Below are 12853 nucleotides of genomic sequence, written 5' to 3' on the forward strand. Positions count from 1 at the left end.
TCTTGTAATGCAATAAAAAACAAGAGTAGGAAGAAAATGCAGGTGGGATTCAAAGAAATGCAGCTGAAATAAGATTTAAATTTTTACAGATAAAGATTCTTATATTACTAGGACTGGCCAACCTAACCTCCTGGGGTGATATACTAGATCCTCTGCTGGTCTATAAAGGAAAACAGGGCACTGCTCCACTTCACGATCATACTACACATACAGACACACAGAGAGACACACACACACGCAAGCCAACCTATTCCTCCCTACTTGCTTAACAGAACTCTCTGTGTTCCCCTCCTGCTTCACACTTTGGGGTGGATATACAAAAAATAAAATGAATTGTGAGAAAATAAACCCATTCTCAGTTTTGGAAGCAGGCATAAAGAAACAGAAGCAGGTAAGAACACGTCTAATTCGTGGGCAATATGTGTTTTTCTGCTCCCCAAGCTTGTTGTGGAGAAATGAAGGTCAAGGGAGGTCTGAAAGAATGGCTTCTTATGCACCTGTCTGCCTGCATACAAGGGGATACAAAAAGAACACGTACATGTGAAGATGTGCTTCTTTGTTTGTTTGTTTGTTTGTTTGTTTGTTTGTTTGTTTGTTTGTTTGTTTGTTTGTTTGTTTGTTTGTTTGAATGACTCTGTGTGCATAGTGTCTAGATCAAGGGAAGTGATAGTACCACTCTATTCTGCTCTGGTCAGACCTCACCTGGAGTATTGTGTCCAGTTCTGGCCACCTCAGTTCAAAAAGGATGCTAACAACCTGGAACGTGTCCAGAGGAGGGCGACTAAAATGGTTAAAGGTCTGGAAGCCATGTCCTACGAGGAGTGGCTTAGGGAGTTAGGAATGTTTAGCCTTACAAAAAGAAGGTTGAGAGGGGACACGATAGCCATGTTTAAATATCTGAAAGGATGTCATGTTGAAGAGGGGGCAGCCCTGTTTTCCAGGGCTCCAGAGACTAGGACACAGAGCAATGATTTCAAACTACAGGAAAAGAGAGTCCATCTGAACATTAGGAAGAGCTTCCTGGTGGTCAGAGCTGTCCAGCAGTGAAATAGGCTGCCTCAAAGAGTGGTGGAGTCTCCTTCTTTGGAGGTTTTTAAGCAGAGGCTGGAGGACCATCTGCTGGGAGTACTTTGATGGGTGTTCCCGCATGGCGGGAGTTTGGACTGGATGGTCTCAGTGGTCTCTTCCAACTCTATGACTCCACCTTTCACCACTGGCTACTGTGGACCACCAGTAGTTTCTGGTGAAGATCCCAAATTCCAGGTGAGTATATGGCTTCTTGTTAAGTGCCATGAAGTTGCCTCCAGCATGTTCTATCATTAACAGCACCACTCAGTTCTTGCAAACTCAAAGTGTGTCATTATGAAGTCTTTCATTATGAAGTCTGTCCACTTCATATTTGGTCCTTTATTCCTGGTGCTTTCAATGTTCCCTAGCATTATTTTTTTCCCAATACTATTAGGCATATTTTTCAAAAATCCTGGCTTCAAGCTGTAATCTACAAGAAGATTCTCAACAGAGATGTATTCTCTTGGTCTAGACATTGGAGATGGACTTTTCAGTCGTGGGCTGATCTCCCCTATGCATTTCTTGGTTTATCATCCGCACTCATTTCTGCCTGATGGGCCTGCAGCCCTGCTTACCTCAGCATATGAGTAAGATCATTAGATGGTGGGAGTCAGAAGCCTACAAAGAAGAACAGTCACATGTGCTGCTTTTCTTATTGTACCAGGGGATTTGAAATTCATTGTCAAGCCATCCAGAAGCAGAAGCAGCAGCAATCCTAAAGCTTTGAAGCCCTTGTATTGTTTAGATTTTACTACTGTGATATATGTCTGTCTTGTATCTGCATTGAGTTTCTTATACTAGCTTTGAATCTGCCACACACACATCAGCATGAAGTGGGGAAGAAAAAAATGCACTTCACCAGAGGTGAATAAACATTTAGGATTGCAGTGCCTACAACAGGGTAATACTGCTACTGTGACAAGGGTTACATATCTATACCATACCTTTAATCAAAACAGGAGAAATTAGAACCAATTTCTGAAGCAGTGATCTATATCAAGCAGTGTATGTAGTCACACTTCATACCATCTTCTGCTCTCTTCAACAAAATGTTTAAAAATATTGTCCATGTCCAAAAACAAAGTGCAGGTAAATGTAACTATTCTTTCCAACTGCATTGTTCTTCTTAAAAGATGCAAAAAATTTCCTCAGGTCAACTATATAAAAATCAAGATAGTTTGGGACCTTATGGCAATCAAAGACAGTTTATGGATTCATGGTTCTCATTTGGCCAATGCCAAATACCAAGGATATGACTGGGTTTTTGTTTGGTTGATTTCTTTACAGAAACTTCTAAAATCTCACTTTGAGATTCGAGGTGGGAATAACAGTGAGCATGTTTATGTTGCCAATAAACATGTGTGGGACGTAAAGGACTATTTCCCACATTCTGTTAAAAAAATCCACCCATATTTCTCCCACCAACTGTACTTACAGGAAGATGTTGAACTTGATAGGATGAAAAGAGTTAGCTGTCAACTAGGCTGCTGCTGAACACCGAATAAGTGTTATGAAAAAGCCCTCTACTGTAAAGGTAAGGACTATAAGGACTTCAGATATTGTTGGGACTTCAAACCCCATCATTCCTCAGTACTGTTTATCTTGGCTAGGGCAAATGGGACCTGCAGTCCAGCATCATACAGGAGGGTCACATGTTTCCCAAACTTGTTCTGCTCTAACAGGGACTGAGCCAGGATGTACATACCACCAAACTTGCCCCCACAGGATCATACAGGGAGAACTTGGAAAAACTACTTGTTTTGAACTATACCTCCCAGAACCTCACCTCACACACACACCCCTGCCAGCATGGCCTCTAGCTACCGTAGCCCTTTTTTTTTTTCAGTCTAGAAATGTAACTTTCCTAGGCTCTCTCCATCAGTGATATGAAATAACAATGGGTTTTGCACGGTAAAGGGGAGATAAAGTTGTACTGCTCTGAAAAATCAAATTTATATGTCAGTGAGCTGGGTAACATGAAGCAGGAGAATGAAGCCCACCTCAAAGGAAACAATCATAGAAGAGCAAAACTGAATATTCCATGTAGACTTTGCTGTTGTTGTTTTGGGGTTTTGTTTGTTTGTGCTACAGAACCATTGGAGGCCAGCCAGTTTAAATTAGGATCCTGCAACAAATGTTTTTCCTATACAGTATTCCCTGGCAAATATAGTTTTAGCCAAACAAAATGGCCGGAGGAAGGGCCAGGGCCTGAGTCAAGACAAAAGGAAGAACAAATGCTATTAGCTGTCAGGCCTGCCTCGGCAGCAAATCAGTACCTGGCTTGAGCCGATTCAGCCCCAGCAGACCTGTTATTTACCACAGACACTGCTGTGAGGAGACACCAGAAGGGAAGGGAATAAGCCAGGAAAGCCACAACACTCCAGCAGCAGCAAGATGTCTGCCACTTCCCCTCCCCCACCTAATGCCACACTCTGGGTTTGTTTTCCCTTTGTTAAATAGGGCCGTGTGCATTTATGTCCCATGCAGCTAAGGAAATAAACACTGTCTGCTATTTGTGGCACTTCTGGCCTTTTCATCCATTTCAGAAGGCTACGGATTAGCTGTATGGATTAACATCCCCCTCCCCGCTGCCCGATTTTCCTTCCCTTCCAAAAACTCACACACAGAGGATTCTTCAAGTCCAGACCTTGTGACATTGCTGGCCTGTCAAGTCTGATTCGTAACACGTGCCTGGCAATACTTAAGGGAGTGGATGAGCCTATAGCTCTGGTTTTCCCTGCTTCACCATCCCTATATATATATGCACCAGTTAAAGACTGTGGGTCAGCAATACAATTTGCATTCACATAGGAGATGGATAGCAGCATGAATTAAATGCTCTCAAGAGAAAGAGAGGAGGTTTGAGAACTGGGCTCCAGGCTGCAAACAAACATCTAAAGAGGGACAACAAGGGCTGAGCGATAGTCAGCTGAGCACATTAATGGAAAATCTAAATCCCAGCTCATGCTTTTTTGCCAGTTCTTAAAAAGTCACCTGCTGCATAAACTGGGAGAACAGACTGTGGCTACCAGCCCACTCCATCTTAATCACTTCTTACCCAGTTAGGCATTCACAGTGGCATATGGCCTCAGTGGGAAATGATCAGGTGAGAAGTGCAGAAGGCGGCTAAAACCCTGTTGTCAAATCACAGGTTAATCCAAACTTGTCTAGTTTGTTGTTCTAAGCGAAACAGGCCTTTCCTAAGCACAGTTCCTGAAGAATTTACCCCTGAAGCCCTTGCACTTGCACATATGACAAAGGTGTCCTCCCACATCAACACCAGCAGGTGAGGTGAGATCTGTGGTCACCAAAGGGAAGGCTTTTTCATCTGTGAACATGCCAGTTGTGGTGTTCCAGGAGTTGTAGCTTTATAAAGTAACATTTCCCACTATCAGTAGCCTTTATAGCAGTTATTCCCAACCTTTTTTGAGTTGCGACCCCCTTTTATAATAGCCAAGTTATTTTCCCACCATCACATTTGCGTTTGCATAAAAAGTTATTTTAAATGAGTAAAAGTCATTGCTTCTCAGAAAATACAGTGGGGTCTTGACTTAAAAACGGCTTGAGTTAAGAACATTTTGACTTAAGAACCGCTCTCATAGGAAAATATTGACTTGACTTACATACTTAGATTTGAGTTAAGAACTGAAAAAAAACCACGTGGGAGGCAGGGAAAGTGCAAAATTTGAACTTTCAGTTAACTGTTGGCCAGTGAAAAGGGTGCCTGTCTGCTTCCTCACTCCTCCCAGCGTTTAGAGAGTGGATTGGGAGTCTTCAGACTGCCTGGTACTGTACTGACTGGACTGTATTTTCCCTGCCTTCCCTGAACCTTTCTTGACCTAAGAAAAAAAGAAACAAAATATCCCCCTCTAGTGGTCGAAGGCAGAATAGCAGCTTCCCATTAGTTTCTATGGACGGAAAAGAGCAGATACGGATCAAATGGTTTTCAATGCATTCCTATGGGAAATGCAGATTTGACCTGAGAACTTTTTGACTTGAGAACCACCTTCCAATATGGATTAAGTTCTCAAGTCAAGACCCCACTGTAGAGGCTTTTTTCTCCCCACCAAAGGGGCTGTTTCTCATACAAACACATACGCACTAACTTTAATATCCCACTCTAAAAGGTCATGGAAATTATTTAACAAGGGCTACCATACATATAAGGTGACCCACAACGCATGGCCCCCGTAAACACTTTGCAACTCCCTTGCGGCTCCCAACCCCCAAGTTGGAAAACACTGCTTTATAGCTTTTTATTTATTTAAAGCAACTCCATCGCATTCTTCACTTAGATGCAGTGGGGGGGGGAAGGGGTCTTAAAGAAGCTTAGAAAGATCAGTTTGTGATTGTCCTTGCATTCAGCTAACATACACTGGGATACAATAGGCAATTCTGGTCCTATTTTGAAGAACTTCTCTGAGGAAATGGACTTGTCCACAAAGCTCATATTAAAATATACACCTAGTCTTTAAGATGTTTTGTCTTCTTTATTTTTATTTGTTTGTTTTGGCTTCTGATTTGTTTTGTTTCTTGCCTGGTCTGTTCTCTATGGTCAGTTAGATTACATATTTCCTGCAAACACATTAGAGCAGTGGTTCCCAACTTTGCGTAACCCAGGTGTTATTGGACTACATCTCCCAGAAATCTTCACCACTAGCTGTGCTGAGTAGTGCAATGGCAAAATGTCCACTCGTGGGCTAGCTGTCCTCCAGAAGCAACTCAAGTGGGGTTATTTACTGTCATTTTAACATCCTCAGCTCCCATCTCAACAATTGGTAGGCTGCAAGGACTCCCAGTACCTAATATTTCTGCCACTTCTCTTCAACTCTGAGAAGCTGCCACTCTTTTCAAAAGCTAAACAAGAAACTCTTCCTGACTAAATATCTTAATCTTGAAGCAATTAACAAATGTTAAAGAATTAACATGGTGTTAAGCCACTGCTGAGCCTAAGGGTGAGGGAGGGTGAAAGACAAGCAGCTTCCCTCAAAGTCATTCTGCCTACAGCATATGCGGTGCCACATATTACAAGGACAGCTAGCTTCAGATGCCCCAGTTCCATATGCCTCATAGACACCAATGCATTTTGTTATTTTGTGTTATAGCTGACAATATGCAGACAAAAAAAGAAATATGAAGTCAGGTACCACCCTAAGCATGCAGTCATGCCCATCTCTGAGAGTGTGGCAGGAGCAATTGAGAAAATACTTTGGTACAGTAGCTCTAAAGAAAGACATAAGTCTTACAGCAGAAGAAGGCAAAAAGGGGAGATGATCCGAGTGGTCTAACTACAACTAGGAGAGGAAGAATGAGTTGCATGGCACGTGTATTCTGTTTAATATGGGAGGAGCAGTTAGAATTTCCATATAAATAGATACTTTGATATGATGCATTTCTCTTAAAGGATCTATGCCACAAATTCATTTGAGTAATTTGATAAGGAAAGTGAATATTATTTTAAAAACCTGATAAATTTCATTGCTATTTAATTATTTGGCTGATTGAAACTGTCTATTTCATAGAGTTTCTTGTGTTTGTAGTTTAATTATAACATGCTAATAGTTTCAGTAGGTATGTTTTGATATGCTTTTAATAAAAGTCCTAACAATATGTAAATAAACATGCATATGTTATGTCTGAAAATAAACTGACAGCCCACCAGCTCTAATTCATCTAGATTCCTCTTATACTTCTACCGTCAAAGGAGTCTTGGTTACTTGAACCTAGTACTGTATAGTACTTTGTCTCTTTAAAAAATCAATAAATGTTTCACAAGAAGCTAAAGCTTGGTATTCAGTAAGTAGCGATGATGGTTTATGCTGCTTTGAAATGGAATTCACCTTGATGCTTCTTCATTTATTCCTAACATTAATAATACACAGCTTTACTTTAGCAAAGACTTTTATTTTATTTTCAGGACCACTTCCATACTGCTTCCAATAAATTCTAGACATCTGTTTGTGTTATTGTAGCATTTCCCCCATAAGAGGGCTGCACAATGCTTAATGAAAAGTACTCATAAGCGGTCTATAACTTTACACCTCTAAAGGAAGCATCTTTATTAAATAAAGAATATGGATTAGGCATCTCTCCAACCTCTTCATTGAGGACAGTAGTAGCAATAGTAGTACATCACTCAATAACTAGCCTTCTACTTTCAAAAGGAGAAGAATGGAGCACCATTACCTCTCTGGACATCAATAGGTTTTCTGCACTAGGAAATGTTATTAGATCTCCTCCTTGGGGACAGATCTAAGCTAAGCTTTAGCTTAGGCCCTTGTCTCGTCCCTCCTCCCCTGATACTTGCAGAAATCATATCACATTGTCAGGCAAGGATTTAGAAAGATGAATTTCGCACAACAAACGTGTGAATTTTACAATACAAGTATAAATAAATAAGGGGAAAAAGAAAGTAAGGGAAAAGGAAGGGGGTGTATGTTTTGTTGTTCTCAAAGGTAACCATCATGAAATTTCTTGACAAGGGTAGATTGGGTTCCCTCATCCCCTTGTCTTCCCTCGACATGTCCTCCCCACGGGAGCCATGATGGAAACTGACCTGCTGCAGAGTTAATGTGAGGCTTGAGCTGTGCTTTTGACAAGCTGAGCTCAGCACCTGGGAAAGCTGCAGTTGATTAGCTTCACTAAAAGCCTAGGTTCCAATAATTCACAGAGGAGGAAAGTAATTGTAACCACACTGCTGAAACACAAGGATGAAGATAGCAGAGAAACATCCGAAGGGAAACTGGGTAATTCCATCATGGAAGTATGGTGGGGGGAGCTGGAGGGGGAAACCCGTATTCTACTCACGTTTGTGATTTTCATTTCTGTGGACAGGTGGTGAGCGTGTCTCCTGCTCCTGAGCATCGTCCCCTTCTTCGCTGGCAAGGTGAGTGTGAGCATAATGGTAGCTCAATCCTGGCCTGTTCTTATAGCGCTTGCCACAGACTATGAAAAGAAGTAATACAAAAGAGCAGTAGACAGAGAATGATACAATGACTGTGACAAAAATGTTCTCACACATTTCCTCACCGCTACTGCCTTTGCCAGGCCCCTTTTTGTTTGTATTTCTTCACATCAAAGAACAGTTATCTCTTCACAGAAAGGGCTGAGCTAAAAAAGACATTTTGTACTTGGGTACTGATACCCAGAAGCTAGCTAGGTAGCTCAGTGGGTTGGAGCACCCGCCTCCTGGCAGAAAAGCCAGCTTGTGGGGCTTTGGGCAAGCTGCACAGTCCCAGAGCATCCCAGGAGGAGGGGCTGGTAACCATTCCAAGTATTTTATACTTAGCTTCTGAGAACTTTATATCTAAAAAGCTCTAAGAAGTGATGCCATAAAATGGAATTAATTTGAGGATCTTCTCGGTGGTAGTGCCCATAAAAAGCTAGTTTTGCCCCTTCCCTGCTCTCATTCCAGTGGCAGGTAAAGACCTTTTTATTTAAGTATATCTTTGAGAAGTAAGAGCCTATAGTTGTAAGAGCCCAGAGGATTTGCTGGTTCTTATTTTTTTAAAGTTAAATTATTATTATTATTATTATTATTATTATTATTATTATTATTATTATTATTATTATTATTATTATTATTATTATTATTATTATTATTATTATTATTATTATTATTATTATTGTTATTGTTATTGTTGTTGTTGTTGTTGTTGTTGTTGTTGTTGTTGATGATGATGATGATGATGATGATGATGATGATGATGATGATGATGATGATGATGATGATGATGATGATGTTGTTTTAAAGAGTTTTAATTTTAACTGCATTTTAATCATAAAACTGAATTTAATTCTGTTTTAACGTATGTCATTGCATTATATTTTAATCCGCTGTTGCTTTAAATTGTCCTGTAAACTGCCTTGGATCCCAATCCTGGGAGAAAAGCAGCATATAAATTAAATAACCAAATAAGAAAAAATGAATGAATGAATGAATGGTTGAATGAATGAATGAATGAATGAATGAATGAATGAATGAATGAATGAATGAATGAATGATCACCCATAATTATTCATTACTGATAACCCTGAGCAAAACACTTGTATTTCATTCAGAGCTATCTCATATAGAACTTAAAGATGTTCTTGGAATACAACTCCAAAAACCTCTCGTGGCTATTGATTCTGGGAATTGTATTCGCAAGATAAATTTTCCAAGCCCTGGCCTCATTTCTAGTATGGTGGATCCATATGGATAGAATTATGTTCTTTTCCCTTATAAGGACCATATAAAATTAAGTATGGCGACCAAAAAAAGAAAGCATCTGAATATTTAGATTTGGTGTATGACACATTTCACAAGGATCTTTCACAATACTAAGAGGAGCTAAACATATTTGTTCCCACAGAATTCATATATGAGTACAAAATATGGAATGACAATACGTTCTAAGGTACTTCAGCCAAAACCTATATGCTGCATTGTTAATGGAGTCCAGCTTTGTGTCTTATTTCCATAAAATTGTATCCTCTTGAAACTAATAGGACAAGTAAGCCTTTCTCAATACAACCCTTGTAGCTATTTCTTTTGTTTTTACAGAAATACTTTTTTAAAAAAAAAGTCCCAAATTTAGTTCTGATCTTTCCTCTTTGGAGCCATATTTCAGCAAAACTATTCTGTAAAATTATAACACATCCAAATATTCAAATATCAGTTTTAAAGACGGTTAAAAAAAGGAATCAGTCTTCTGCATGTGTGAACAGAGGCACAAAGGAGAAAAAAATAAAGACAATGCATATGAAGGGCTGATGGAGGAGCAAAGGAGGCTAATGAATGGAGATAGGGAAGAGACAGGTACACAACTGGCATGGAAAAATTGGGTAGTTGTGTAAAACCCCCAAACTATGGGGAATGCAATCAGGTTTTTGTAGGGAGTATAGTTTCAGCCTTATTCTGGCTAATTGTGGCTAACTGATGAGATGCTTTGACATGTGTTGGTTTTGTGGCTGGTCATGTGCACAACCAGTATAGTAAGTCTCTTTTAATCTTAAAAAAAAGGTGGAAAATGACATGTCAGAACTAAATTTGGAATAGGATACATAGACTACTGAACTAATATCTAGAGCAAAAAGTGCTGTACATGAAGACAAGATTCAGCCTAGGAATTGCTAACTGCCCAGATTTAGAAGACTTATGCCTCGAACCCTAGTTGAGGGCTGTGATTAATACCTGTTGGAACAGGTTTAGGAATGCATGTGTGGAGCTCCCCCTCATTACAACTTTGAAATAACCATATATATATCACTGGCTATCTTTATATAATTGCTAAATCCATATGTATAGCAAGGTCCAGTATATAATGGGAAGACAGTTATTGTCCGAGAGGTATAGAGATACATACCCTCCCTACCTTTTAGCAGAGGAATGATAGAACAATAAAATACTCGGGCTTCTTCCTAAAGCAATTTCAAAGGACTATCGTGCCTCATTACAAATTCTTAAGAGAAAACTTCTCCATACATAAACTGTAAAAAAAAAGCCTCAGCCTTTTTATTTTTCCCTCTAAGATGCAATGCTAGTTTGTACAGAGTGCCTGTCAGATTAAAAACAAACAGATAGAAGCCAAGCCATGCATGGCATGCTATTTTTGGCCTTGGCAGGACAAGTCCAGCTGGATAGAATAGGTATTACAAAAGGGGGCTCTCAGTAAGCAGTCACTGAACACTTGTTAGCAGAGCAAGCAGCATTTAAGCTAACTTGCTGATTCAGCCCCTGAATATCAGAATGGTATTCTGTTATTCAGCACATTTCCCTCTTCAGAAAGAAATCACACCCACAATTCTTGTTCTAAAACAATTAAGAAAGCTAGTGTTTATTAGGGAAATATATTGAGGTAGATAATAGGAATCTTAGTTCTAGCTAACAAGGTAGAGATGTAGGCGGCTATGGCTATCCCCTTATGTCTTGAAAACAAAGGAAAGAGATCTCCTCTATCCTTAACCAGACAGAGAAACAAACATGAGAAGGAAGAAGTTGACAGCAGCAACCCCATGAACATCAATGTCATTTTAGTAGCAGTGATTTTGAAAATCAAAGACCTCCTTGTGCCTCATGGCCCCCAATGGCTTCCCCATGGCAAAGGTAATCACCATGTGAGCTTCTGGCCCTTTCGAGGGGGGGGGGGAGATCAGAAATGTTTTATTACTGAAAAATCATAATGGCCAAGGACATTATCAGCCTTATGCACTGTAGCTCCATAAACAGGATTTCAATTCAATTCAAATTCCCTACCAATCGAGACTGTTTCCTACAAGAGGAGGCAGAAGACAGCTCTTCCTCACTGCTTCCCTGCCTCTTCACTAGCTCATGTCAGAGAATGCAAGTTCACTTGACTCTAACACAATAGGACTTGATTATGTACAGATCTTAAATGCTTAATTTGTAACCTAATTTTTTTTGGGGGGGGGGAGTGGCAGGGGATCAATACAATACAATTCATTAAAAACCATTCAACAGAGCCACTGCAGAAGGAAAACTAATATTATACCAAACATGGGAATCCCTGTGAAGAGTAAGCTCATTTTGAGTACAGTACTTTGTTTAGACTACATTCTCCACAGCAAGTGTCACAGAATAAACCCATGGAGTTGGAACTGTATAACAAAACACGTAATACAAATTATACTTCTGTCCAGCTCAGAGGTGGGGGAAAGATAGTAGGATAATCTGTTTGGTTAGTTTAGCTTTAAGAGAGGGAATCACCAAATAGTATAACATACTATTTACATACAAGTACTCAGGGAATGCTTTTGTCTGTAACTCTAATGCTAATGCAGAGGTGACATGGGAGATGCATATAACAGCTTGATGTTTCTCTGTGTTTGTCTTTGTCAGCCACAGGAGGTTCATAATGTAAGATGGACAGCAGGAGAAAAAGGATTTGAAATTTTCTGTGCAAGATTTGAAGTTTTTCCACACAAGGGAGGGAAAGCCATTCCTGATAGTTGCATTTCAAATAGAAAAATACAACTTTTGAGTCTGCCGTCATATTCCGACTATATTTGGCAGAATACTGCTAGGCAGTCTCGGTGCATCTCATTCCAGATTTGGATAGTTTTGTTATACAGTACTTTGTTATACTACTCTGACAATATTTCTTTATATGAGACACCCCTCGGCACCAGCGCTGAATTCTGTACAGGATCTGAATCTTCCCTGTGCAGAAAAACAACCAGACATGACTAATGACAGGAAGCATAGAAACAAATACTGTAACATTTTAACAAGAAGCCACTGGCAATGGTGCGGCTAAAAAATATTGTAAATAAATAAATAAATAAATAAATAAATAAATAAATAAATAAATAAATAAATAAATAAATAAATAAGTAAGTAAGTAAGTAAGTAAGTAAGTAAGTAAGTAAGTAAGTAAGTAAGTAAGTAAGTAAGTAAGTAAGTAAGTAAGTTTATGGAACCAAACCAAATTTGGCAGAAAGTTATTACAGGTAGCAGGCCTAGGCTTGCTTCATTTGGGGAAGTACTTTAAAGTACTTAAAATGTATAATTGCTGGAAAACTAAACACAACCACTGTCAAGCACACTTGATAGCTGTCAAGTTGCACTGCACATAACTAGATTCCTCACTGCTGCATAATCACACTTAGGATTTCAAGCACTGAGAGCCCTCCACATACATGATTCTAGTTCTTAACATAACCCCTGCCAGGAGGCCAACATTATTGCCCCCATATTGCAGATGAGCCAAATGGACCATTGAGAGGGGGCAACTCAGCACCTACACAGCAACACCCTGACTGTTGTCAATGGCTCCAGCACTTG

At 39.7% G+C, this 12853-nt stretch overlaps 1 protein-coding gene across 7 annotated transcripts in view; it reads right to left on the bottom strand.

Moving 5' to 3' along the window:
• Positions 1–12853, bottom strand: part of DPF3 (double PHD fingers 3) — a 233396-nt gene that overhangs the window by 59491 nt on the left and 161052 nt on the right. For all 7 annotated transcript variants that reach the window (XR_013543815.1, XR_013543814.1, XM_020788476.3 and 4 more), the window contains exon 7: positions 7876–8013. Coding sequence is in view for 5 of the 7 variants with exons in the window: in XM_020788476.3 (XP_020644135.1) it covers positions 7876–8013 (138 nt within the window). In the remaining 2 variants the exon portion in view is untranslated. The remainder of the gene's footprint in view (positions 1–7875; positions 8014–12853) is intronic.

Source organism: Pogona vitticeps, chromosome 1, assembly GCF_051106095.1.
Source record: "Pogona vitticeps strain Pit_001003342236 chromosome 1, PviZW2.1, whole genome shotgun sequence".
Lineage (NCBI taxonomy): Eukaryota > Metazoa > Chordata > Lepidosauria > Squamata > Agamidae > Pogona > Pogona vitticeps.